Source organism: Pseudomyrmex gracilis, unplaced genomic scaffold (assembly GCF_002006095.1).
Source record: "Pseudomyrmex gracilis isolate BER0280 unplaced genomic scaffold, ASM200609v1 scaffold_121, whole genome shotgun sequence".
Taxonomy (NCBI): Eukaryota; Metazoa; Arthropoda; class Insecta; order Hymenoptera; family Formicidae; genus Pseudomyrmex; species Pseudomyrmex gracilis.
The window spans coordinates 126224-151053 of record NW_018020705.1 but is presented as its reverse complement, the minus strand read 5'-3'; the positions used below and the strand labels follow the sequence as shown (position 1 = coordinate 151053).

The window sequence follows — 24830 nt, the reverse complement described above, 5'->3', positions numbered from 1 at the left end:
CCGCCGCCGTTGATAAGAGCGAAGGATATTAATTTATTCGCGATTTTTTTTTTTTTTTGTGTGTATTTGTCGCAGCAGATAAGAGATATAACAAAGTGGAGTTGCTGCAATTTTTTTTTCTAAAATTAGCACATTCCCGCGGAGACTCTCGCCTCGTTGCTATTTTCACCAGACGCTAAGTACATAGAAGATTGATAGCTAAGAATGCAGAATTATTTATAAAGTAGGGTTAGGTTCGAAGGAATAAATTATATATTTTGACAAAATTCCTTTCTCCTTTCCCGTGTCTTGATCACGCACAATTTTGGTTATGGCTTTAAATAGAGATTCAGTAAGATATTACTAAAATAGTTTCTGATCAAAAATATATGATAAAAGTACATATTTTATTTTTGATACTTGTATCAATATTTTATTGATATTTTTTTTTATTATATCACAATATAAATATTATATAATAAATTTAAATAGATATTGTATTAGTAAATGTATACATATTTATTACATATTTAATATTTTTTGTAATGCAGGTTATAAGGCAAAAAAGATGAGCGTCTCTTTAACGTCACTTCAGCCAAATAGTCACAGTTTAGAAAGGCAAAAAAATGTCAAACCAGCAATTGAAAGACTGTACAACAGTCTTACAAAAAAAAGGTTTGTTCTTAGTAATATTAGTCACACTAATGTTACTCATCATAATAGTTATTTAGCAATTATGCATCAGCATTAATTGTTTTATAGTAAAACTATATATACATGTATATATATATATGTAATTGTGAATTATAATAACTAGTTTAATAATATTGTATATTTTTTATAGGAAAGATCCAAAGCAACCAAATATTCAAAGAATGTGGATAAATTATGAAGACTGCAAAGATGAGTTTTGGGCAGCTATCAGATCTAATTATGATTATATTATGGACACTAATTTAATTGAAACTTGCAAGGTAAATTGTCTTAAATTTATATACATAACATATGTTATGTATATGTACATCTTAAATATTATACATTAAAATATAAATATTAGATAATAACAAGAACAAGAGGTTATATTTGTTATTTATTTCAGGAAGCAAATGGCGAACTAACATGGGATGAAACAGATGTGTCAACACAATCTTGGAATTTAAAGGAAATCAGTGCCCAATTTTCAGAACTTTACTCATGGTTAAGAATTCTTCAGGAATTGGTCTATTCTAAGGAGGAAAATTTGTTAGATAAAAGTCTGCGTGCAGTATGTATACTTTTGTGTGATCTAAAATATATATTGGAATTTATCTAAGTAATCGTAAAAAAATTTAAATAAATTTGTCTATTTATTAGACTCACATGGAAGAGTTGCGACGCAAGGCATACAGACGTAAATTGTTTAATGAACAAGCGGAAAAATTAATTTCTCGCGCCCCTGCTTTAAAAGATGAAGTGGCTTGGCGTGTAGATCACTTGAACGCAAAATGGGAATTGGTTGAACAAATTATGGCGCCGATAGACCGACCCGTATCTAGTCAACAAGATATATCAGCGGGTAAAAGATTATATTGCTTCCTAAATACTTATAATAGTCTATAATAATACACATTTATCATTTTGCGTTTTGATTGTTATTAAATGGTACATATAATTAATTTAATTTGTTCTATCAGATTTTGAACGTGAAGTAAAATGTCTAAGAAAATGGTTACGAGAGATGGAGTCACGTCTTCAACCACTGAGCTTCCATGTCAACTGGACACTGTCGGAACTAGAGGAAAAAGCAGTAAAGCATATGGTAAGTGACGGTGGTTTCTTTCATTTTATTTAGACAATAATGTTATCGTTATTGTCCCACTAGCGCAATGTATAATTTTACGGTTTCCGTTCAGTTGAACATTTCGTCATATGGTATATGTCACCAACGACATGCCAGATGTTTCTTCATTATTTGTTATGCTTAGTAAGGAAGTTTGTTTTGTATGTACGAAAACAGCAGAGCCACGGGTATGTTACTTCGATATAAATGACTAAAAACTTGACCTTACAATTGAATAACAAACTTTCATACTTGTAGCGTAAAAATAATAACTTGCAAAAACAAAACATTTGAAACATAATTTTATACTTGTTGTACGTAAACTTGATTTTAAAGTCTTGCTTTCTACTTTTAACAAGTGACTTGTATAAGATAGACGCAGCAAGAACAAAGAGTAAATATGTTAATAAATTCGCTTCGATAGCGGAAGCATTTCGTGCGTTAGATGGTTCAATTATTAACACCAAAGTGAGAATACTAAGAGACAGGATTCGGCGGAATACGTGCTAAGAATAAAGCTGCACGCGTTGGTCGAGCACGTGCGTATCGGGCTGAATTTTCGTTCGTACCGGCCAACGCTATGGTCGAACAACGGATGTATATGACGACATACGGCAACTTGGGGTGGGGAACGAACAGCCGGCGCGTTTGTTGTTTTGTTCCGGGCTCCGATCTTTGCCGAAGACCCGTTCGGACACAAACGATGCGCTTCGTTGCGCGCTGGAGAGACCAGCAGCTGCCTGCCGGCTGCACGAGCCGACAGAGTTCGCCGTTCCACGGTCGCCGCCGGTGGACGCGCACTTTACAACGAACACGTTGATCCAAAGTGGCCTTCCCTTCTTTCTTCTTTCATGCTCTCGTCACATTTATCTTCCCGTCGTTTTCTCTAGTTTTTTTTTCTCTTTACGTTCGCCTCATTTTTATTCCTAGACCATTGTTATATTTAAATACGAATGGTGCGCGTCTTTTGTATTTCGATTGTGGTGTGATTGCGGCATCCCTCTCAACGTTTGTGTGTTCCTTACATTCTGACTCTCACCAAGACCAGCATTAACAATCATCTTGCTCGTTTTCGACACACAGCGGGAGGTTCTTCTCTTCTCAAGAGGATTTATACACGCTACACGTACTTGTTGTTGGGTACCACAGGTCAGCCGAACGAGTCTCGTCTTTCCTACGGCCGTTTCTTCCTTCGGGTTTAACCGGCCGCCGCTGCCGCTCGGGTTCTCTCCCTTCTTTCTTCGCCTCCTACTCGTTTTTCCGTCCGTCCGTCCTCGTCTAACTGAGACATACCGCGGCAGCGCTCGGAGCTCGAACTCTTCGCGCGGTCCATTCGACGTGGTTTCACCGCCGCCGCCGCCGCCGTTGCCGCCAACGGCTGCGAACGAACGAACGAACGAACCCTCTCGTGACCCCGCGCGCGGCACAGCGTGGCGAAGTACTCATTCATGCGTCGTGACGAGTACGAGTGCGACGAAACCGCCGCGAAGAAGCGGAGGCGAAACGTTTGAGAAAGAGAAGAAATGCGCGTCTGTGCCGGGCTGTGTGAAAAAAGTAAGATGATGCGTTAACCGACGCCTTGCGAGTGTAGTTGTCGCGACTACAAGACGGGATGCTCGTCGACTCGCTTGGTCTCTCTTCGTGGTTCCTCTGCTTGTGTGATACGCGTGCTATCTCGATCGCATCCGCCTACCGATACATCCCGTTTTCACGCTGACGTGCGCCGTTCTTCGTTGACGTGGTGGATAATGCATTTTGGTAAGCTCACATATTTCGATCGAACATTTTTATTATGTTTTTCTGTCCGCTCAAATGTGTCGTGACAATTTTGAAACTCGTTAAAATAGGTATCTAGAATTGCGAATATAAAATGTGTAATCTCTGAAAACGAATCGCTTTAATGGTCAGATTAAGCGTCGACGATTTTAATTTAATAACATGTTCGTTTTTTTTTTTTTTTTTTTTTTGAATGAAAATCGCGCGCGATATGCAATTTCGGCACGAGAGATAATGGAGTTCGGAACGTGAAAGTCGCAGTTCCGAATTCCGATCTGGAGAGAGACGCCAACGTTTCCTGCCCGCTCTCAACTTGTTGCATTTCATCTCAATACCAAACGCGCGCATTGTTGCTAACTGAAACACGACTCGCTCGCTAATCTGTTTCTCGTTTAGAGACTCCACATCCGTGATAACACGCGCACCTTGAACTAATTTCGACCATCCGCAATTCTTTATGTAGCGCGGAATGGGAGAGATTCGTTTTGTGATATTTGTCCCGTTATTGTTGCAACAAAGAGCACAATGAAACAATGAAGCAATTACGGTGGATGCTGCCAGTCTAATCTTGCAAATGCAATCTCTGACTATTATCGCGCTTGTCTTTTGGATGAGAACGTTTATTGCGTATTGGTAGCGTAAAAGATGAAAGGAAAATTTATATATTACGAAGTGTTTTAGAATTTATTGCATATTGTTTTTGCACGGTATGCGGGAGGTCCGGGTTCAACTCTTCAAGTCGAGATGCGTGGAGATTTTTTTTTTTAATTTCATTAGGAAGTTAAATGAATAATTTTATACGTGTGTGTGATGCAAAGTAGCTTCTTTTGAATCTTAGGATTGTTGTTCACAATTCGAATTTTCTACGCGTATTAACCCTTTACCTGCAACCTACGAGTAAGACAGACTGGAGTCTTACAGACCCACGCTACTTTAAAATCGAATATCTCCGCGTATGAAAATATTGAAAAATCAGTATTTTATCAACTTAGTTTTTTTTTAATTAAAAAGGATTGGACGATTCCGCGTCGATGAGAAAAACAAAAAAAAACAATTTATAGTAGTTTCGAAGATGTAAGCGTTAAAAAAAAAGCTAAATTTTGTCTCGAACCGTCGATGCGCACTTTTTGAGCAGGTCTGGGAGACTTATGTCTGCGGGATAAATCACCTCTTCTTCTCTCGGAAGAGGTGATTTACACGTTAAAAAATTTATATATTTTGCACGTACGTGCGCTATAAAGTCTTATTTCTCGATTTAAATTTATGCTTAAATAAAAAAAGCCGTGTTATTTATTTTATTGCATTTTATCTCTTCAAAATTATTGAACGTTTTTTTTTTTTTTTTTAAACATATGTATGTATTAACTGAAAATGAGCAGACGTAAAATAGCAGTAATATATACTGTTATCTTTACGATAAGATTAAGAAATAAGTAGTCCTGCGAGTTGTGATCAACAACGTGTCCCGCGTACTTTAAGCATGTATACTGTGACTCGAATACTTGCTATATCGATCTCTCATACGTGCTCTGATTTTGCCACGCTCCGAGAGCTCCGGTTTCGCATATTACTTTTTGCTAAATTTGGTCAACGACACTCGGGAACGCATTTTGCGTGGATGCTCCGTTGAACGACATTCGTGGATGTTGAAGTCGGTCGTTCGAGGTCAAGCGAGTTCACGTGGAATTGTCCGTATAAAGAGAAAGTAGATCTTTGTGGAATTTTATGGACGCGCGGTTGTACGTGCGGAATATCCGGTAATCGCGTTGATTAGCGGATCGCTCCGAATTAAATTGAATTTAAATTTAATTACACGCTACGAAAAAGCGGGAACGCAACACGCATTTTCTATTCTACCATCTACTGACTTGTATTTTCCGTCTTATAATTATAATTTTTATTCAAAATGTTAATATTTAATAGTTATATTTTAGTCCAAATGATTTGTTAAAAAAAAACTCATTTCTTTATAATAATTAGCTTGTTCGTTAACTTTTTATTTTTATCGTATACATATATCTCGCTCGAAACGAAATCATTGGTGAGTTCGACTCGAGTAACGTTAATTAAATTCCGAGGTGAGATTGATTTGGCCGCTATAGTAGAACGACAGATGCGTAAGCGCGGAAAATGCGTAAAGCCGAACAGTAGCGGTAGTTCGGCTTTTGAACTGGTTGAGAGTATTTTTGGAAGCGCACGGCCCGCTCGTAACTCCGCGGAACTTCATTCTCGCGCGACACATTAGAACGATTGCCCTCTTTTCCGAAAGAAAAACGAAATCAGGAAGTGCGCGATAGATATTTTTCGCGAGCGACCGTAAGAAATTTTAAATAGATCGTAGTGAAACGGGGAGTAATTCAAGAACGAGAGAGAGAGAGGGAGAGAGGCGAGAAAGAACATCTATTCTCGTTTTCTACGCCGTGTAACGTCATACCACGGTGAGTTTGAGAATTGGATTCTTAATCGATATGATAACCGTGCGATTAGCGTGGTCGCAGTTATCGCGATATCTCGCGCAATGCCTGATGTTTACATTTGATTCGGTTTTGCAACAGATTTTCTTTTCACGCGCTTTTTTTTTTTTTTTTTTTTTTATCGAACATGTTAATTAAATTGTTTGTCGCGCGATATTTATTGAAAATAATTTTCACAATTTATATTTTACTGAGTAACACACTCGAGTTATTAATATCTAGAGTTAATAGCAAGTCACAGAATTATTGATTAAGATTTAATAACAAGTCATAGAATCAATTAACTTTTGTCGTTAGGATACACTGAGTTTGATAAAAATTCGCAGATAAAACGTTCATTAATTCGAGAAATGTATGAACGACTCGACATCGATACGATATTTTTTTTTTACGAGTCTTTATCGGCAAAATTGTAAAGTTGGCCACTTCGCAAACAGGTGACTCGTGCCCCTTACGCCATTACTTACGTTCGGAGATTTACGAGATGCGCGCAAAACCGCAAATTCTCTCGGCGTTGACAAAACCGAAGTTGTTTTCTACCGTGGGACACGGTGTGGGACGGATTTCCAATGAGAATGCGACGACGTGAAATGAGGCGAGAACGGTTCCACGGTATAACTCGGGCTAACAGCTGCAAGTGGAAGAAGGACGTGAATAATTGTTCACGCGCGCGGAAGATCGTCGCGCGTCTCTCCCGCAATTTAAATACATTACATCAAACTTTGATCCTTAAATCACATTGAAAGTCAAATTATATCGGAATTCGAGCCGGGGAAATATATCTAGAAATCACTCTAGACACATCGCCGTCTAAAAGCGTAATACGTTCAGATGACTGTATCCTCTAAATGACCGTGTCTTCTTTCTCATATATGTATGTATATACGGGTACTATAATCATTTTCTTGAAATATGCATCGCGGCTCACGCGATGCATGATCGCGAGGATACGCGCGATGGAAACTCGCGGTGCTGTCGTTTCTTGCGTCACCATCACGCGCGCAGCACCGTAAGTGAAAGGGAATAGAAAATTTTTGCCAGAGTAAATATTTTTTTTTTTGTTTTACGGTGCGCTAGCGAATGCTAGATTTGCGATTACGCGGCGCATACCGTTGCGACGCGAAATTCAGGCACGTGTGCGTTTAATATTCCGTTTGATTGTTGCTCCGAGCGAGATTGTTGCTCTGACGTGTGTGCTCTGTACGGACTTCAATCGTCAGCGATTGATATAAATCATTTCTGTGAAAATTGCAATTGCGTATCCGAACGCACGTTTTTGATTCGCGCGATCTCTCTGACGGTCTCTCCAAAACAGAGACCATCGAAGATAAAAGATTTTTTTTTTTTAAGCTTTTCGAGTGGAACGCTTCGGAGTGTTGAGCGCTCACTTTGTACGACACGCAATAACGACCTATGCGATAACGACTGCTGAGAGTTATATTCTCGCTGAATGTATATATTACATTCTCTATATCGCATGACCAAGTTATTGTTTTGAATTTGATTACGTAAAATTTGATAAGTGAGATGGTTTCGCCAAGATATACGTTTAAGAAATGTAAATACATATGCGTAACGCGAAAAAGTTATCGATTCAAGTTTATTCGTATCGTAAGTATCGTCGCCGAATAAATTACAGAACACACACACACACACATATGTCCACGTTATTTCGTTAGGACACGTGAAATTCAGAAATCGAATAAGCGTTCAAAAGCCATATCACACAGACAGAAACCTTATGACTTAATAGGGATATGTTTGAAAAATAAATTGTAGCTTGATGACTGCATAAAAAAGAGAAGACTCACAACGGCGAGCTGTTTCGCGATGAAAAGAATTGCAAACGACACTTCGCGGAACGTTTCGCCAAGTACCAAAAGAAACTGACGAATCACGATGATTAGGAGATTGCGACCGCGACTCTTTCTACAGCGCGCGAAAGGCTGGACGGTGAATTTAATAGATCGTTCGAAGTCGGAAGCCCCACGGAACAACCGTCTTTGAAAGCGGGGACCGTCGTAGCGCGGTCGCAATACAAAAAAAAGTTAATAGGTGTTATCAAGTTGCCGGAAAGTAGATGCGCTTTTTTTTTTTTTTATAGTACTATATAGTAGCTCTTGTTAGATTATGGAGTCGTTTGCTGTTGCATGTATGGGTGCGCTGACTCACCCGCTTGGCGTCACCCGTTAACTAGGAACATTGATGATGCCACCACCATTTCCGAGTTCGATAGAGAACTTCTTACACGGTATATCCTTTTAACCTAAGAGGTTCCTTCAGACGAGCAAAAACATTTATGTTTCGGTGTTCGCGCGTGTTCTAACTTACATCTTTATATATATTAAACTTCGATTAAGGTCACGATAAATTGGATCGTTTGATATAATTTGTAATAATGGTTAATTTTCAATTTGAAGATATAAAGTACGTATTTTATCTTCGAAAAAAAGGATTGAGAAAATTGAAACAAATTACAGGAAAAAGAATACGAACAAAAGAGTCACGTGCGTGAGCAAAAATACTTGCGAGAGATAATTTGTGTAAAGTTCTCAAATGATACGTAAAATATTGTGTACACAAAATAATGGGAAAAAAAATTCTTCGTTGAAGAGCTCAAAAACCAATTATGTTAAAAACGTACGTCATAAAAGAGACAGGCTGAAAGATTTTGCCGAGGCGAAACGGACGTAAACACTTTGTTACATAGTATATGAATGCGCGCACATTCACGGTATTACTTTCAGACAGATTTAATACGCATGGTTGTTGTAAAATGCGCTATGTGGGAGGCTAGCTTACCGCTAGACTTGCAAAACTACCGCCGACCGGCGACTGTACGCAATTACTCCTCGTCGTATCTTGAATTCTCTTTAGATAGCGCTTGGCACGTCTCGCTGGTCACGGAAGTAAAAAAAATTGCTTAGTGAACGCACTAAGTGCTGGTGGTCTCGTAGCCTCCGCACGCTCACACATACACACACACGAGCGATTATCGCGTTTTGCCTACGATTTAACCTTCCACATTTACCATTGCGACCTCAAATAATAATATACCGTGTCTTGACATCGTTTTTCAAGAATAAACGCAAGAGCACACCGAGGTGAAGAAATTAGTATCGTCGAGTGTACACTTTCTCTTTCCCACACAAAGTAGAAACGTGATCCTATCTCGTGATTCGAAAGAGACTGCACGAAGAATTTGTGTGTATGTTTTTTTTTTTTTTTTTTTCTAACAGAATATTAACGGTTTAATGAGAATACGTCGACGAAGATACATCAAGTCGAGGACGACATTGAAAAGCAAATTGTTTGCTAATGTAGCGAAACTTTAATTCATTCTCGGTGTGTGGACATTAGCGAACAAAAAAAAAAGGCGGAAAGAAGCGAATCCGCAGGCGTTTCGCGTCAAAATTTTATACACATAACGAAACATAATGACGGATAATGACAAATTAACTTTCTCTACAAGCGGTGGCAGTGCGCCACAGTCTTGCTCATCGTGTCAGAGCGAGTAGTCGATAAATCACGGTTAAGATTTGTACGCCGAAAGAGATTTCTCGATAGATCGTTCAGCCTGAATTGAAAGAAGTGGCGCGATAATAACATCGTGTTTCTTCTGCGAACGTGGCCGGAAGTATGCGGGGCGGCGTCGTTCACAACGAACGAATCTTCTTTAACGAGTCGAAATCTTTCGATTACGCAAGTTTAAAATGGTTTGTAATAACAGTCTAGTCAATCGATTAACGTGAGATCGTTAATCTTTTTGAAAAAAATTGTATATAAACGCAATTCTGCGCGATAGAACTTTTCACTTAAACTCGCACAACATTTTTCTCAAAAAGAACAAAGAACAAGTGTTATTTTATATCACACAAAGAGAACATATAAAAAATATTTAATTCTATCAAAAATTATCTCACTTCTAGATTGTTTAAACTAGAAAAATTGTGAAATTTATTTTTACGATTGTTTAAACTGTATAGAAAAATTTGAAAAATTTATTTTTGCGACACACGCTAGCGAATAACGCATATATTTAGGTGTCCTCATTTAGCCGAGACACCCTGTAGAGAACTACTCTTGGTAAGATGATCTATTCTTCGAAACAATTTAAACGATCCAACAGCCGGAGTTGATCTTCGAGTCGCTCGGAGGTACAACCGCACCTAGAGAGTTATCGGTTCGGCTCGTCTCAGATTAATCTCCATTCTGGTAGTGATATCGTTCCGATTTTCTTTTTTCTTGTTTTTGTTTTCTTTTTTTTTCGCTAGTCACGATATCTCGTCATTATACGCGCGTTTCTCATCGATGCAAGCCGATACGCTCAGAACGCGATCGGTTTACGAACGGTCACGCTCTGAAAAATCGAAAAGCGTATTTATGCAATGGTGAAATTTTCGCGTTACAAGCCGATAATATTTTGACTAGCGCGAATCCCGCAGCACGGTGTGTGTATTAGATAATGGAACATATCCGCCATGACACTCTTAATAAAATTTAACAAGAGCTCTCTCTCTCCCGCTTTCTCTCTCTTTCACACACACACACACACACTCTCTCTCTCTCTCTCTCTCTCTCTCTCTCTCTCTCCATTCGAGATAGTGACGTGTTAGAGATTAAAACGTAATCGCGACGAAATTATTATTTTTCTATTTCATTGTGCGCGGGGGATTCGATTACGTTTTATCTCGTTCAAGCAATAATTGTTAATTCCGTAATGTGAGATAATGTCAGGTTCGTTGAATTATTCAATACACACACACACACACACACACACATACCGACCAACCGCTCGAAGCTTTATCTACTTTTACTATCGCCGCAACTTCTCGCGTGATCCGACATGCCGTTTCACTCGTCGTCGACCGACATAAGGACACATTATCACCGCCGTGACAGAATTATAGACGTGTCTGACTCGTGACGTGCTTTGAGAACCCGCATCTCTCTTTTTCTTATGTATGACCGTCACACATTACGTTCATCTAATGCAAGTTATTTCCTGTTGTGTATCACGTAATATTTTCCACGATGTCATTGTCACGAACATAAACGATGTTTTAAGGCAAACTTACGGAGACACGTCTCATTAGTGAGCAAACGAGAGTGTCATCAACAAAAAAAAAAGTAATTGTTGAGTTAAATTGTGCATTTGTTGATTTTGTTGTTTTTTTTTTTTTTTTAAATTGCACAACTCGGCGTATCGTAACGTACCGCCAAGGTTATTGTCCCGACATTACCGTCGAGGCCTTCAACTTGAGATGAGCCGACGACATTCCGACAAGTAGAAAATCAGTTGAGGAGGCCTAGAAAGCGTAGAGCTGGAAAGACCGGATATATGCTTTTAATTTCTTCGGAAGAGAATAATTTTCTCGCACTTTTTACTATCCTATAAGTATTACGCAACCATAGAAATTTACTTTCCGCGTACAACTTGATTTCTACCAAAGTTTTACTTTTTTTTTCTTTACTTTTTTTTCTCAATCTGAATTCTGTTTAAGTAACTCTTCCATCAAATTCTTTTCTAAATATTTAAGACATATGTGTGCGTGTGCGTGTTTTTGATATATGCAAAAAACATATTTATCCGTAGATCTGTAGATACGTCTATCACACTTGTTAAATAAATCTAAAACAGAGAAGAAATTGTTCCGGGGTATCGTCGTATCGGGGTTATCGTTCGCGTGGTGTGAAACTACAAGTGAGACGATGAATGTCAATAGCATCCGTGGACCGCCGCTGCCGATACAGCATCTCTCTTTCTCTCTCTCTCTCTCTCTCGTCTCACATTCCCATGGCAGCTTGACATCGTGCAGCTGCATCGCTATGGATTCAACTATAAATTACATGCTACCTCGCGGAGAGGAGAGCGAAAGAAGGGATAACGTTGGTCGTGTTTCTCTTCTCGAACGCATATATGCACGTAGCCTTTTACGATTCTTTAATATCTGTCGCTAAACTTTCCCATGAAAGCGCCGACCGCTCCTTGGGTTACCGCGCAACGCACCGATAGATCTTTTACATCTTTCCCGGCCTCCTTAGCACACCCGTACGCATTTTGTCACGAACACACTATACTTGTTCTTCTTTATCAGATTCCACGCGCTCAGTCGCACGTATACCCCTTCGTGTGTAATGAGAAACCGGTGCGTTTGCAATGTAGATCGAAAAAATTATAAAAACAAAAAAACCACCTTCTCTTAAGACGTTTTCTCACGATTTTATACTTTATAATTTGATACGAAATGAAAATTCTCTCAAGTGTCAGTGAGAGAAGTAATAAATTCTTTGCGGCGTGCCGCGCGAGAGAAATTGTTTGTTATTAATAACGCGTCTCTTTTCAAAGTACGTGACACTCTCGCATTTCTCTCGTGCGAAAAGCGTAAAAAGAAAAAAAAAAGAAAATAGTCTCAAGCTACTACTTTAGAAAGACGCGTGCGTGGCGTTTTCACAATTTGCCCATTAGTCATAATTCAATTTCATCCATTAACTAGCGGTAGTAACCGATCTGCCGACGGCGGCGCGGAGTTCTGTGAATAAAGTCATCCCCGACGCTTGACCAGCGCTTGATTTATACACTCCGCACATTCCCGTCGGTTAGAAAGAGACATTTGCACTTTCATAACGAGCTTGTTTCCACTGCCTCCTGTCATCATTACTCCTTTTGTTCAAATGAGAAATTGACAATGAAGGCGAGATGAAGGTAAGGAAACGAATTGGAAAACAAAAATAACCAAGCGCCGAGCAAGAAGCACGCTGCGTGAAAGCAAACTGCGATATAACTTGTGCTCGCCGAACGGCGATCGCGTCGTTGGTGCTGTGTGTGAGATAAGTAGAACAATCACACATAATCATATGCAATCTATCAGAGAAAGTGGGCTAATACAGGCCGCGCGGAGTGATATCCGACACCTTTTGTTTCTCGCGCAAAGATTGAGAAGCCCGATTTGAGGAAAACGCGAACACACACATACACACACGGGCGTTACACGAGAGAGCTCGCTTCTATCTCAAAAGGCAGCTTGACCTGCTTCGGAAGCGATAAATAAATTTTTCTTCTGTACTCGCCGCCGTGTAACGTTTAACCTTTACGTTCTGATTGGCGTGCGCGGAAACAGCCTCCCGTAGGTAAGCCGCGCTTACTTTCTTCCGGCTCGATCTCGCGCGGCGCGGAACCCCTCTCCCTCCCCCGCTATATTAATAATTGCTACACTCAACAGTGTCGTTGAATCGCCGGTGTAGTATTCGAGTATGTTTGTTGATCGTGTTGAGAGATGCATTTTGTTTTACGTTTTATTTACGTGTCTGGATAGAGTTTACATTTTGATAGCGATGTGCGATACAATCTCACATACAGAACTGGAATCCGGAGTGTTGAAATAGAAATCTAGTTTCTTCTGGTTGAACTTGTGTTTTTTTTTTTTTTATTTGGAACTTTGCGAAACGGTAACGGATACACCACGCGTTTTGTTATCTCGTTTCAGGTACTCCAACGAGACATAGAGGCGCACGGGCGTATCGTCAGTTCGGTAGTCAAATTGGGTGACAAGATCTTCACGCAGCAACAGGAACATGGACAACAACAGGATCAGCAATCCGCTCAGCAGCCATTACGAATAGTGAGATCGTTGGAACGACGTTGGCATCTTCTGTATTTGCGCGCATTGGAATGGCAGTGTCACATTGAAACCCTCGCATCTCACATAAGAAATAAGGTATAAACACACGCGCTTGTCTCTTTATAATTGTTATATTTTCTCTAATTTTTCTTTTAAATGCTTTCTATGTTTGATGAGAGAGTGACCGACTGGATGATGTCAGAAAATAAAACGATGAACAAGCAACTATCTGATAGTGATTGCAATTGACTGTGAGACACTTGACAATTGACGACTATTAAAGAGTCGAGTAGTCGCAGCTACGCGATTACTCGATTCGAGATGCTCAGACAGAGAAAGAACGTTTTTTAATATTGTCCGGAGCGAAACCGTGAATTCTGTTTTTCGGATTATTTCTTCAAGTTAAGTCATTTCTTCTCATTAAATTTAACGGCGTACGCTCTAGTAAACAAGAGTTTGTGAAGTTTTTTTCATAATTAATATTGAAATAAACATTTTTTTTAACATGAACGATTTTTAAATTGTTATATTAAATTTATACGTAAATAATTGGATTTATTTTTCATGAAAAAAAAGCATTTATTTACAAATATAATGTATAATGATAACTCTTGATAATCAAAACAAAAAGAAACGTAGAAACGCGTAGGCGTCGCTGTACCCTTTCTATCTCTCTCGATCTTGTGTCTCTCCCTCACCTCGCAGTTCTATACCTGTTTAAACACGCAAGATCCTGTCGAGAAATTCTACGGGAGATCCCTCCTGTCTCAGGTACCTCTTTTCAAAGGCACGAGGCTCAGTATTTGGACAGTTTCTCGGCAAAGTTTGTGGTGGAGTTGTTTCTATCACTCCGGCGTAACCGCGGTTTTCCACGATCGATTCGAATCCCGCTGCGTGACACGGAGTCGCGCTGATAGCGAGCGATAAGTTTATTAATACAAGATAAGTTTTTGTACGCAACGACATACGTGCGGTTTAGACGATAATGTGAGTCACGGGGATACCGCGTCAATAATTGTTCAGGCAATCATAAAACCGCGACCACATTGCCGCCGCAGTAGGCGATTATTGAGTAAAAGGGATTCGACTGCTTGATGTTTCAGAACGCCGTGCCTTACAGCTGCAGCAGCGACAGCGACGAGGAACCAGTCACGAAACAACCTCGTCTCAGCCGCGGACGATCGCGCGGCTCCGGAACAGAATCGTCGGGACAGTCCGCTCGCTCGGCGCGAGCCGAACGTGCGAAGCGCGTTGTCGGCCGATCGAGATCCGAGTACCGCGATCATCCAGTTTCCAGGACTGACCCGTCCGACAGCGACGCCTCTTCTGAGAATCGATCCATCGACGAGGGATCGTATTTCGAGGTACGTAATTCGTCGGCCGACGGTCAATTATTGAGCATAAATCTGGGGTTTGGTATCGATTCAAACTGTGTCGACACAATCGAATCGTGACGTCCCGCAAACTTTTCATATTGCTTCGGATAATAAAATCCATTATTCGCGATTCGAAATTGCTCCCTATTATTGTCGGACTGCTATCGTGATCGCGTAACAAGCGGCGAACGGCGAATGTCGTTATAAACGAACGAGAGAAATATCATGAATTATGCGACCAATGAATCACGCAAGAATAACTGGAGTTATATATTTGTCTTGCGAACGTGATATGTGAGATAACTCGAGAAAGATAAGATTGATTCAATTCCAAATTTATCAGTATAAACAAAGTTTAAATATAAGTTGAAGTGAAGAAGAAAAAAAACAAAAAAAAAATAAAAAAAAAAGAAAACAAAGTACATCACCTTACAAGCTGTTGCAATCTCGTTTGACAAAGGATCGTGCGCAAAAAAAGTTTGCAGACATTCGCGGTTTCTGCAAAAAACAATGGGTTGAAGGCAGAAAATGTAGTTGTTCCACGAATCGGCAGCTTCTATTGTTCTCCATACTGCTGTCGCGAAACACGACTATTACGAGTCATTGACCCGGTTTTCGAACGCTGCGCGATTCATGCATAGAAATATTGGTGTTGTGCTCCCTGTGCGAGTCTCACAGACTCTCTTCTCTCGACGATGATGAATGAATTTTGTTTTTTAATCGAGGTATTATCGCGCGTTGTACGTTATTACGGGCAAAGGTTTTTTTTTCTGACGCTTAATTGACCTCAATACAAGACAACGCGTTTCTCGATCGAAGTGGGAAAATTGCATTTTTCTTGCAAAACTTGACAATTACATGAGTCATTTTAGCCTTAACAAAAGATAAGAGCGCAATAACTGCTACTTTACGTTGCGTAGGCTAGAGTAGAACGTGCATCCGAATGTGTTAAGTGGATCGTCCTGCATAGAGGAGGCTGCAAAAAACGAATCTCTTCTAAAACGAATCGGACACACGTGTACAGCGCGACCCCGACAAAAAATATCAATCAAAAAGCTTCGTAAAAAAAAAAAAAAAAAAAACTACGGTATTTTCATGTGCGTCGGGCGGAGCTGTGTTGCGAAAGACCTTCTTCTTCGAAAGTAGCTCCATTAAATTCACAGATACCGTTGTATATATTTCACTTCATATAACGTTTAACCTGTCGCGAACAAACTCCAAGAATCGACCTACTAATTGGACAGACTGGGTCTGTGAGACCCACGCGACTTTAAAATCTCCGCGAAAAATCAATTTTTTTAAATCAATGTCTTTGAATCAAAAGGTTAAACGATTCTGCGTCGAAAAAAAAAAACATTCTAGTAATTAAGAAAATATAAGCGTTAAAGAAATTTAATTTTACTAAAAACCGGTTCGAAATTTTTGAATGAGTTTCGAAGATCCATGTCTCTCTCCGCGAACGGTTAATATTCGAAGTTATGTTTTTTTTTTTTGTTTTTTTTTTTTTATAGTATACACAGCTTATCACCGTGTTTTATGCATAAAAAATGCAAATTGACAGAATCAAAAGTCAAAACCATCATGTGTGTCATTTTCTGCAAATAGCTTGTTCTCGATAATTATATGTACTTATCGCGCGGAAAGATTTTGATAAGAGAGATCAACTCGCGGAGAGAGTACGATATATACGCACAATACATATGCGACATCATGTTCATCAGTATGTTATGTCAAACGCTTTCTACGACGATATAGGATGAATTGTGTCAGTTCTGTGTGATGGACACAAAGTCCCACGAATCGGCGAAACGAGAACCTATCAGATCCTGTACATCTGACCTGGGCGATCGGGGGGAGGAGGGTGACGTCGAGGAAAGCGGAGTCAGCGACAACGAGCAAAACGACATGCCACCCACACCGGACACCGTGCCGATAACAACATCGACGGCGGCGATGCAGGAAACGTGCGACGAAATCGACGCGGCAGGCACCGTGCAAATCGAAAGTACAGAAAAATCGAACAACAGTCTTCGGACGAGCGAATTTGTCAAACGCTGTGGAACAACGGAAGAGGCTGCTTCGTTCAACACGTGAGTTTTTCTTTTTCTCGCAAATTTTTTACGTAATGACAATTGTAATTATTCGAAAAAAGTGTGAATTGTTTACGTCAATCTATGTTAATTATGTTCGCTCGAATACGTTTTCTCTTGGATTTTAACAAACTGCACGAAGTGCAAGTAAAAACTGTTCGATCATGTTTCGACGAATTGTTATTTTCTGATGTTTCAGATCCGACAGAAAATCGAAGAACTGCGCTACGTTTTACTTCAAGCATCTGGACACTGACTCCGAGGCGGATTGTTCCGGACAAGCAGTTCAAGAATCGTCAGTTCAGGAATCATTGAATACGATGGATGACTCCTCGGAGGAAGAGTGGACTTACACATCTTCTCTTCCAAATAACTCGCTCGTTACGGAGCAGCGAAAGACGAACGTATTGGTTCGTTTGGATTTCAACGAAAGTCCGCGCGTCGATTTATCAGAGAAAATGCACTTCTCGCGAGAAAAAAACGCGGATAACGAAAAAGAAACGGTCGCGGCGGAATGCAACCGCGATGTTCAGCAAAAGGACAGCGACGACGAAAATAAAGACAATAAATCTAGTATTCAGAAGTTAATTAAAGAAGTTGAGAATTTAATTGGCGAGGAGAGACACACAGTCTCGCGTACTTTTCCGCAGCTAGTGTTCGAAGAGAAAGATATAACGAATAATCATCGAGCCAAGTATGCGCGCGTAAAGGAATGGTTGAAGCTGAACGCGTCGAGAAGTCACGAGGACAGCAGGTCACAAGTAAGTTTAATTGACAGAGATCTAGAACATTCAGGCGAATCGACAATTTCCTCCAACTCGAGACTCCTCAAATATAATTAACACAAAGTAATATTTTTTAATTAATATTATAATTAACATTAAACAAGCTTTGTATTTATAAATATTTATTTTGCGTATTTTTAGACAATTCTTTTTTTACGTTTTTTACTTTTATCGTGTATCTTCATTTATTTCGCGTAAAAACCATTGTATTGGTGCGTGTATGTTACAGCCATTGGATAGCTGTGACGCCAGCGGTGAATATACAACGGAAGAATCCGATGGCGACAAACAATCGATAACATCGGACGATCTACAAAGCAGCGTAGCTACTTACCGTCGATTCGAAGGTGCTCTCGGATCTATATCGCAGTCACTCTCGCAAGAGATACTCGATTACGCTCAGCGAACACCGGTCAATGAGGTACCGCCCGAGGAAAATGCTCCAAAAGTTGTAATGCGCTCGAAACACAAGGCAAAAGGATCCAGACCGTGGAGTGTTTCTTGTATTTCTCAAATCGGAGACAAACCTAATTTAACTCAGATAAACGATCCCGTTCTACCATTTTCTATATCCGAGACTGCTCTTCATCAGTTGGTTACAATTCCACCAACCAAATCCGCATCTTTGGATGCCGCGTAAGTATATATTTTCTCTCTTTGATTGTTTTTACATTTTATTTCTAATGTTTAAATCATTCGATTTCGAACGATAATTATCATAGTTTTTTACACAGTTATTCTAAAACACAATTGATTATTATTGCGTTTACATTACAGAGGGTCACGGAAGTCATTTAATAATTCCACATCCACTTTATTAGAAGAGTCTCTCAATACGTGTCCCGATGATCGTGTAGTTAGAAATATTTCGTTCCGCAGAAAGAAAAATAGATTGCGCAAGAAGACTTTGGTAAGAAAGCTCGTATCTTGGATATTACAATATTTATGTAATAGCGTACGTATAATCAAATTAAAAAAAAAAAAAAAGAAAATATCATAAATTATTGAATCACGTATTAGGGTCGTAAGAGCGAATCTAGCTCGGAAGGCGCGCAAGCTAATCATTCGGCGGGAAGTGATGGCAGCTCGAATCAGCAGCGTTTGTCTCGTAAAATGAATCGCACAATTCATACAGTTGTGAAAGAAAACTGCCTTAGTCGCGCAACGACTCTTGTGAAATCCGAATCTTTTTCGGGTTGTACCGTCCATCAACAATTACACGTTGAAAGAGCGCTTACCAGTAATCCCACATCGCTCAGGCTACTTTGTTGCAAGTCAGTTGCGTCCACATCGGAGACGGAAGGAGAAGATCGTGATTGCACTCAAGGACATTTCGCTTACAATAATAACATATTGAGCACCGCGCTAACCAGCAAAGAACCGAGCAATCAACAGTTGAATATAGATAGTGACGTGGAAATGAACAGTCTTGGTAACAATTCGTTGTCGGAACAGGCTTGGGATAATTATCAGGTGATGCAAGAAATACACATTGAGCGTTTTTGTTTGATAATAAAAATGTATAAATAATATTTGTAGTTTTATATCGATTTATATTTATAAATTCACAGGAGAAATATATGAGTGAAGCTTACAGCGAGCCGTTAGATGTAGAGACGGCTCGACGATTGTTGGATTTTGGAGATGACTATCGAAACTTTCTCGACAGTCAGTCAGAATGCGCATCCAGTATAAGCGCAATTCCTGCTAGCTCGCCGCTGCCTAAGATTCGCAAGTATCATGTAGGTCCTACACTTTTATTCTTTCTTGATCAAGTGTCCGTATTTTTTCTATAGAAAAAGAAAACATGTATTAATAATTTGATGTACCCAATAATTTTTCAATTATATGTACATAATTGTGCCATATTCTTTATAAAAATGTTTATCAATACAAAATAAATATGTTTATGAAAAATATTACTACTTTAGATTATAGTCACATCAAATAAACTTTTCAAGCAGTATAGAGGTGTTTTATTTTCTCATGAAGATAAATATAAACGCTAGAGTTACGTAATATCTTAGTTGCATGCAACTTTTGAGATAAGATACGTCTCGAAAATGTACAACAAAATATTTGATTTGAAATAAATAACGTAACAAAATTGTCTTTATCTGTATAATGTACCGTGAATATTTGAATATATAAATATACATTTAATTAATTAAAATATATATATATACGGTACAAATTTTACAAAAACAATAACAAGCAATCTTATCAATAAAATAATATCTTAAGAATTAATCTTTTTTGATAAAATCTGCAGCTTCTATAAACGATATCTGTTTATTGTGTTTGTGTTATTTTAATTAAATGTTAAGAGAGCATATTATATGTTGTACAAGACCATTCTAACAAATTAATTATATTCTAGGAAATTGGCGATAGCTCGGACGACAGTGAAAGTGATGAAGAAGATTTACGAAAAATTGCAGAAAATTCGCAGTCACAGCTTATATTTGCTGAAAATGCTTTTGTAAGATCCAACGGCGCGATACTCCCAGAACTCGTACGTATTTTGTTACTAATGTTTGCTAGAGAACATCCTGTAGCATTCTGTCGCTTTTGGCGAATAATTTTTGCTTTATCACTTTTTCGCTTTATTCGTTATTACTGACAAATTGCTCGTGCATGTATAAATAGTACTAGATAAATGTATGTATGTGTATATGAACGTATATGCATAAAATATAAATTTTATTAATGTATATTTATGTTTATTTATGTCTAATTTATGTGCTTATGGATCTGCAAACTTCTTTTTTCGTAAGTTTTAATTATGTAAAATGTCAATTTAAAAACTCGAAATTTTATGATAAATAATTATGTTTTTCTATAATTTTATTTTGTTATAGTTTACAATAAGGTTTGCAGAATCATTTCCTTTTTTTCCTTAGTTTTTTCCTATAAACGCAAACTATATACGTATTACAATAATTTTATTTATTAATTGTTAATGCAAGTTTTTATATTTCTTTCACAACATGCTTCTCTTATTTGTGATTCTATAACATTAAACAATTAGATTAGTTTTGTGTAAATTATATAATACAATATTATAATACAATAAATAAATTAAATAAAAGCAGTTTTTATTTTATATTTAACTTAATTAGTTAATCAGTTAAGTTAGTTAATCAATTTACCTTTTCCTAATAGGCCGGAGTGGAGTCTAGGTGTAAAGAAAACTTAGAGTGTTTGCAGACCGTCCTGGAATCACAGAACGGATTTTCGCGAAATGAAAAATATTTCAAACAATTTCGCGGTGAGTACAGTCAAACAATTAGTTTTACATTGTTCTTTATCGCTTTTAACAGCAGTATCCTATTCTTTCTTGCTATTTGTTTCTGCGTAATGGAAATCGTCTTCCAAAAACAGTCTTTTCACAATAATGCTGCATGGTAAAATATGTACATAAACTCGACTTTCACGTTTTTATAAATAGATATAAAATTTGCGACTCCGCATTTGCTTTTATCTTTGTTATCACTATGATCATGTTTATATCTTTGATCCGACGTGTGATAGATAAAGACATCTTGGCACACGTGTGTTTTACCGTTGTATTTTATAAACTTACTAAAGAAAGCGTTCTCTTCTAAATAACGGTGCCAAAATGGTTTGTAATCTACTATGTCATTGCGAAACTGGCGTTCTATTTCAAACGATTTGAGCGTTTTAACATCTCCACTAAACTATTATTGATCTTTAGAAGAGCGTGAACGCATTTTAAAGATATAACTAATATTTTTATTTTTATGCATTTATATTTTTTATTATTAAAGTATGTTGGATATTTTTATTTACAACTTTTGGATACTCGTTGCATTTATGTTAAATTATAATCATTAGAAGCGAAAAATCCTTGAATTTTTGTCACGTAACTTACATCGAAATAATCTAATAAATTAATGGTTTTCTCACAAACTACTGTTGGCATTTAGTAGTATAAATTCGTAAATTGTGCCGAAAACTTCCTTCTGTATTGATAAATGCACATATAATTCAATTGTCTTACAGTGCCATGTATATATTTCCAGTAAAAATAAGCCTTGAATATATAACAATTGATTAAGATTCATACGTGCTTTATATTATATCTGCAAACCGAAAGAAGTGTTTAGCCATTTTTAACAAATCTGTGCTATCAAATGCCGGTTTTGAGATATGTGAAAACAAAAAAAAAAATAGTTTATTGCGATATACATTGCGTGACACAAATTCATGTAATTTTTAGAGAGCTTCTGACATTATAATTCAATATAACTTAAATAAGTAACAAAACAGCATTTTATGTAGAGCATAGAGCATGTGTTATAAAACTGAATTTTATATTTTTATTTTTTATTTTAACGCGCTCTGTGTGCAAATGTAATTATATTTGCTCAATATGTACATGCGGCGTTGTCTTGGCTTTTATTAATTTTTATTTTGCGATTTTGTACTTACTTGTTTTAAATAATAAACTGTTTTAAATAGGATTAAACTGTAGGAAGAAATATTTGTGAAAAATAAAATAAGAGCAATTGATATAGTAAAAAAAAAAAAAAAAAATTACACGATGTTTGAAGTATAATAAAAATGGTGTACTGTATTATCTGTCCTTTGTACACATATATATATTTGCAATATATCATCCGTCAAACTAATCGTACAAAACACACATTTATAATTAGAACATGCTGCGTAACAAAATCACGCGCGCACGCTTCTGTAGTATGATTTTTATTGGAGCGACGTTTAGAAACGTAGCAATTTACTTTCTAGCGACGAAAAGTTGGGACGGAGGCGCATCCGAGCGTAGGAGAAAGTGGAAAATGATAGTATCTATGTTCCTAATGATCAAACGGCGCGTCATAAATCGTCCCGCGGTATTGTCTATATATTGCAGGAACATCGACGTCGGGACTCGTAAACTCTTACTAACTAATTCTTCCGACTATCTCTCTTCCGCCTACGCCGCTAAACCGGTACATTATAGTTGTCAAGTCGGATTAACAAGAAATTTATTTTGATCGTAAATCTCAGCTACGTCTTTCTAATCGCATGTGCATGTAGGTGCGCGTAGGTGGATACGCACGAACGTATACGCGTGCTGTGTCCGAGAATCGCGCCTTATATGAATTAACAGCCGTTCGTTCTATCGATCGAAGATGTAGAAACCAAAAGGCAAACGGACCCTCGGCACGCTACCACGCGAAGTTGGCGCGAGAAGAGCGACGCACTCATTGGTCCGTACATTCGTACCTACATTCGGACGTGTCACGTGATGCGCGCGGTGCTCCCGCCCGCGTTCGTCGCAGTATTCCGAAGCGCTTGAACGTCATCGGACGTTGTTCGTAGTATTGCGTTGTACATTCGCGATTCCTTAAAAGTGACACCGCGCGTCGATCCAGACGATCGACATATCCGTCTGTAAGCCGCAACTTTTTCATCTCGACGCGCTCGCGACGATTCGCTTCGATGCTCATTCGAAGGGAGAAGGCCAATTCGAACGGTTTGCGTACGTATGCTTTTCGATTGTTTCATTATTATTACTGACACGCAGATATTATTGTGTGTGTCATATTAATCGCGACAAGCTTTTATTATTTCATTTATTTCGGCGTGATCAGTATACGTAATATTCTATTTGTGATACACATCGTAACACGTTTTCTTTTCGAGTGATCGACATGTTCCTTTCAAATATGGCCGCCATATTTGTCTATACTATAATTTGTTATCTCTTTCGATGACTTTTGTATGTAAATTTAGTGTCTGATATTGATTATTTAATCGTTGAAGAAATTTTATATAAGAGTCTTATATAAGAGAATTTTTATTATATAGAATTTATTACGTATCGGCTACATATAGTAATTTCATTAAACGTGTGGTTGTAAACAGCTCGCTTCGTAAGTGACGTAAAGGATAAAACCGACGCTGATGCCAGCGCGATTAAGCGATAAAAGTTTCGTTTCTGGTTCGAAATAATAAATATACGTGGAAAACAAGTTTAGCCAGAAAGAAAGATTAGTTATTATATGGCCAGCAAAAAACCTTACCAGGACTGAAGTGAATTTTTTTTTTTTGTTTTGCCGAAATATTCTGTTGATAAAACAAACAACTCAGTAGGCGTAGCAAGTTCTTCCCACTGGCCATGTAATAAGCAAAACTTTTCTTTCCGTGTACACGCAATAAATTACTCATTTCTCTGTGCAATGTGCGGAAGAAATAAAAGATCGGAATATTTAAGCAGATAAAATTAATTATAAATTAAAAAATTGTTATCTTTGAAAAAATTGATGCATATTTCAAATACGCTCTTGATTCTGCGGTCGTGTTTTTTTTTTTTCAAACTTAACACTTTACGTCGTGCGTTAAAAGACGGGACAGAAATATATAAACGTATTTTCTTGTTTACGGAAACTGCGGAAATGTTGACAAACGTAGTTACCTGCCATCTCCGATCATCTTTTCTCTGGAGATTTCGCCGCGTTCGAAATTCCGCGGCTGCGCGATGACGCGTGCCCGTGATTGTCGCGCCACTTCTCTGGAAATAAAATTGCGATTTGATTTCGGAAAAGTTACCGCTTGCCGCGAAACGTTTTTCAAACACGCTCGACATCTTGCAAACAACATCAAGTTGCGAGAGCCTTGGACAAAAATATCCACGCACATGTAACGTATGTGCATACGTCCTACGCGAAACTTTTATCGATAGCAACCTCATTATACAGTCTCCCGTGTTGTTGGATAGAAAAATCAAACAATCTACTTGAATTTAAATTTACAATTTATTCGTGAACACCTCATAATCCTGTGCGCTATCCGTATCGTTTTTTTTTTCTTTTTTACAAACGACATGTTACGCCGTTGAAAAGCAGAGGCGAACTGCATTCAATGCCAATTTACGCTCTG

At 38.3% G+C, this 24830-nt stretch overlaps 1 protein-coding gene and 1 long non-coding RNA gene across 4 annotated transcripts in view; one reads left to right on the top strand and one right to left on the bottom strand.

The window, feature by feature from the left end:
* Positions 1-24830, top strand: part of LOC109856518 — a 53225-nt gene that overhangs the window by 8495 nt on the left and 19900 nt on the right. For 2 of the 3 annotated variants that reach the window (XM_020431871.1, XM_020431872.1), the window contains 15 exons: positions 531-654; positions 824-953; positions 1079-1243; positions 1333-1534; positions 1653-1777; positions 13536-13766; positions 14774-15034; positions 16802-17136; positions 17336-17897; positions 18151-18557; positions 18699-18831; positions 18942-19394; positions 19493-19663; positions 20302-20436; positions 21087-21192. In XM_020431871.1, coding sequence (XP_020287460.1) covers positions 531-654; positions 824-953; positions 1079-1243; positions 1333-1534; positions 1653-1777; positions 13536-13766; positions 14774-15034; positions 16802-17136; positions 17336-17897; positions 18151-18557; positions 18699-18831; positions 18942-19394; positions 19493-19663; positions 20302-20436; positions 21087-21192 — 3540 coding nt within the window. Of the gene's footprint in view, positions 1-530; positions 655-821; positions 954-1078; positions 1244-1332; positions 1535-1652; positions 1778-13535; positions 13767-14773; positions 15035-16801; positions 17137-17335; positions 17898-18150; positions 18558-18698; positions 18832-18941; positions 19395-19492; positions 19664-20301; positions 20437-21086; positions 21193-24830 lie in introns of those variants that run through there. The other variant, XM_020431873.1, reaches the window with a different exon arrangement.
* Positions 19628-24785, bottom strand: LOC109856522. Its single transcript, XR_002250396.1, has 3 exons — positions 24367-24785; positions 21074-21137; positions 19628-19711 (listed from the first exon to the last, which is right to left on the bottom strand). It is a non-coding gene; the product is annotated as an uncharacterized LOC109856522 (long non-coding RNA).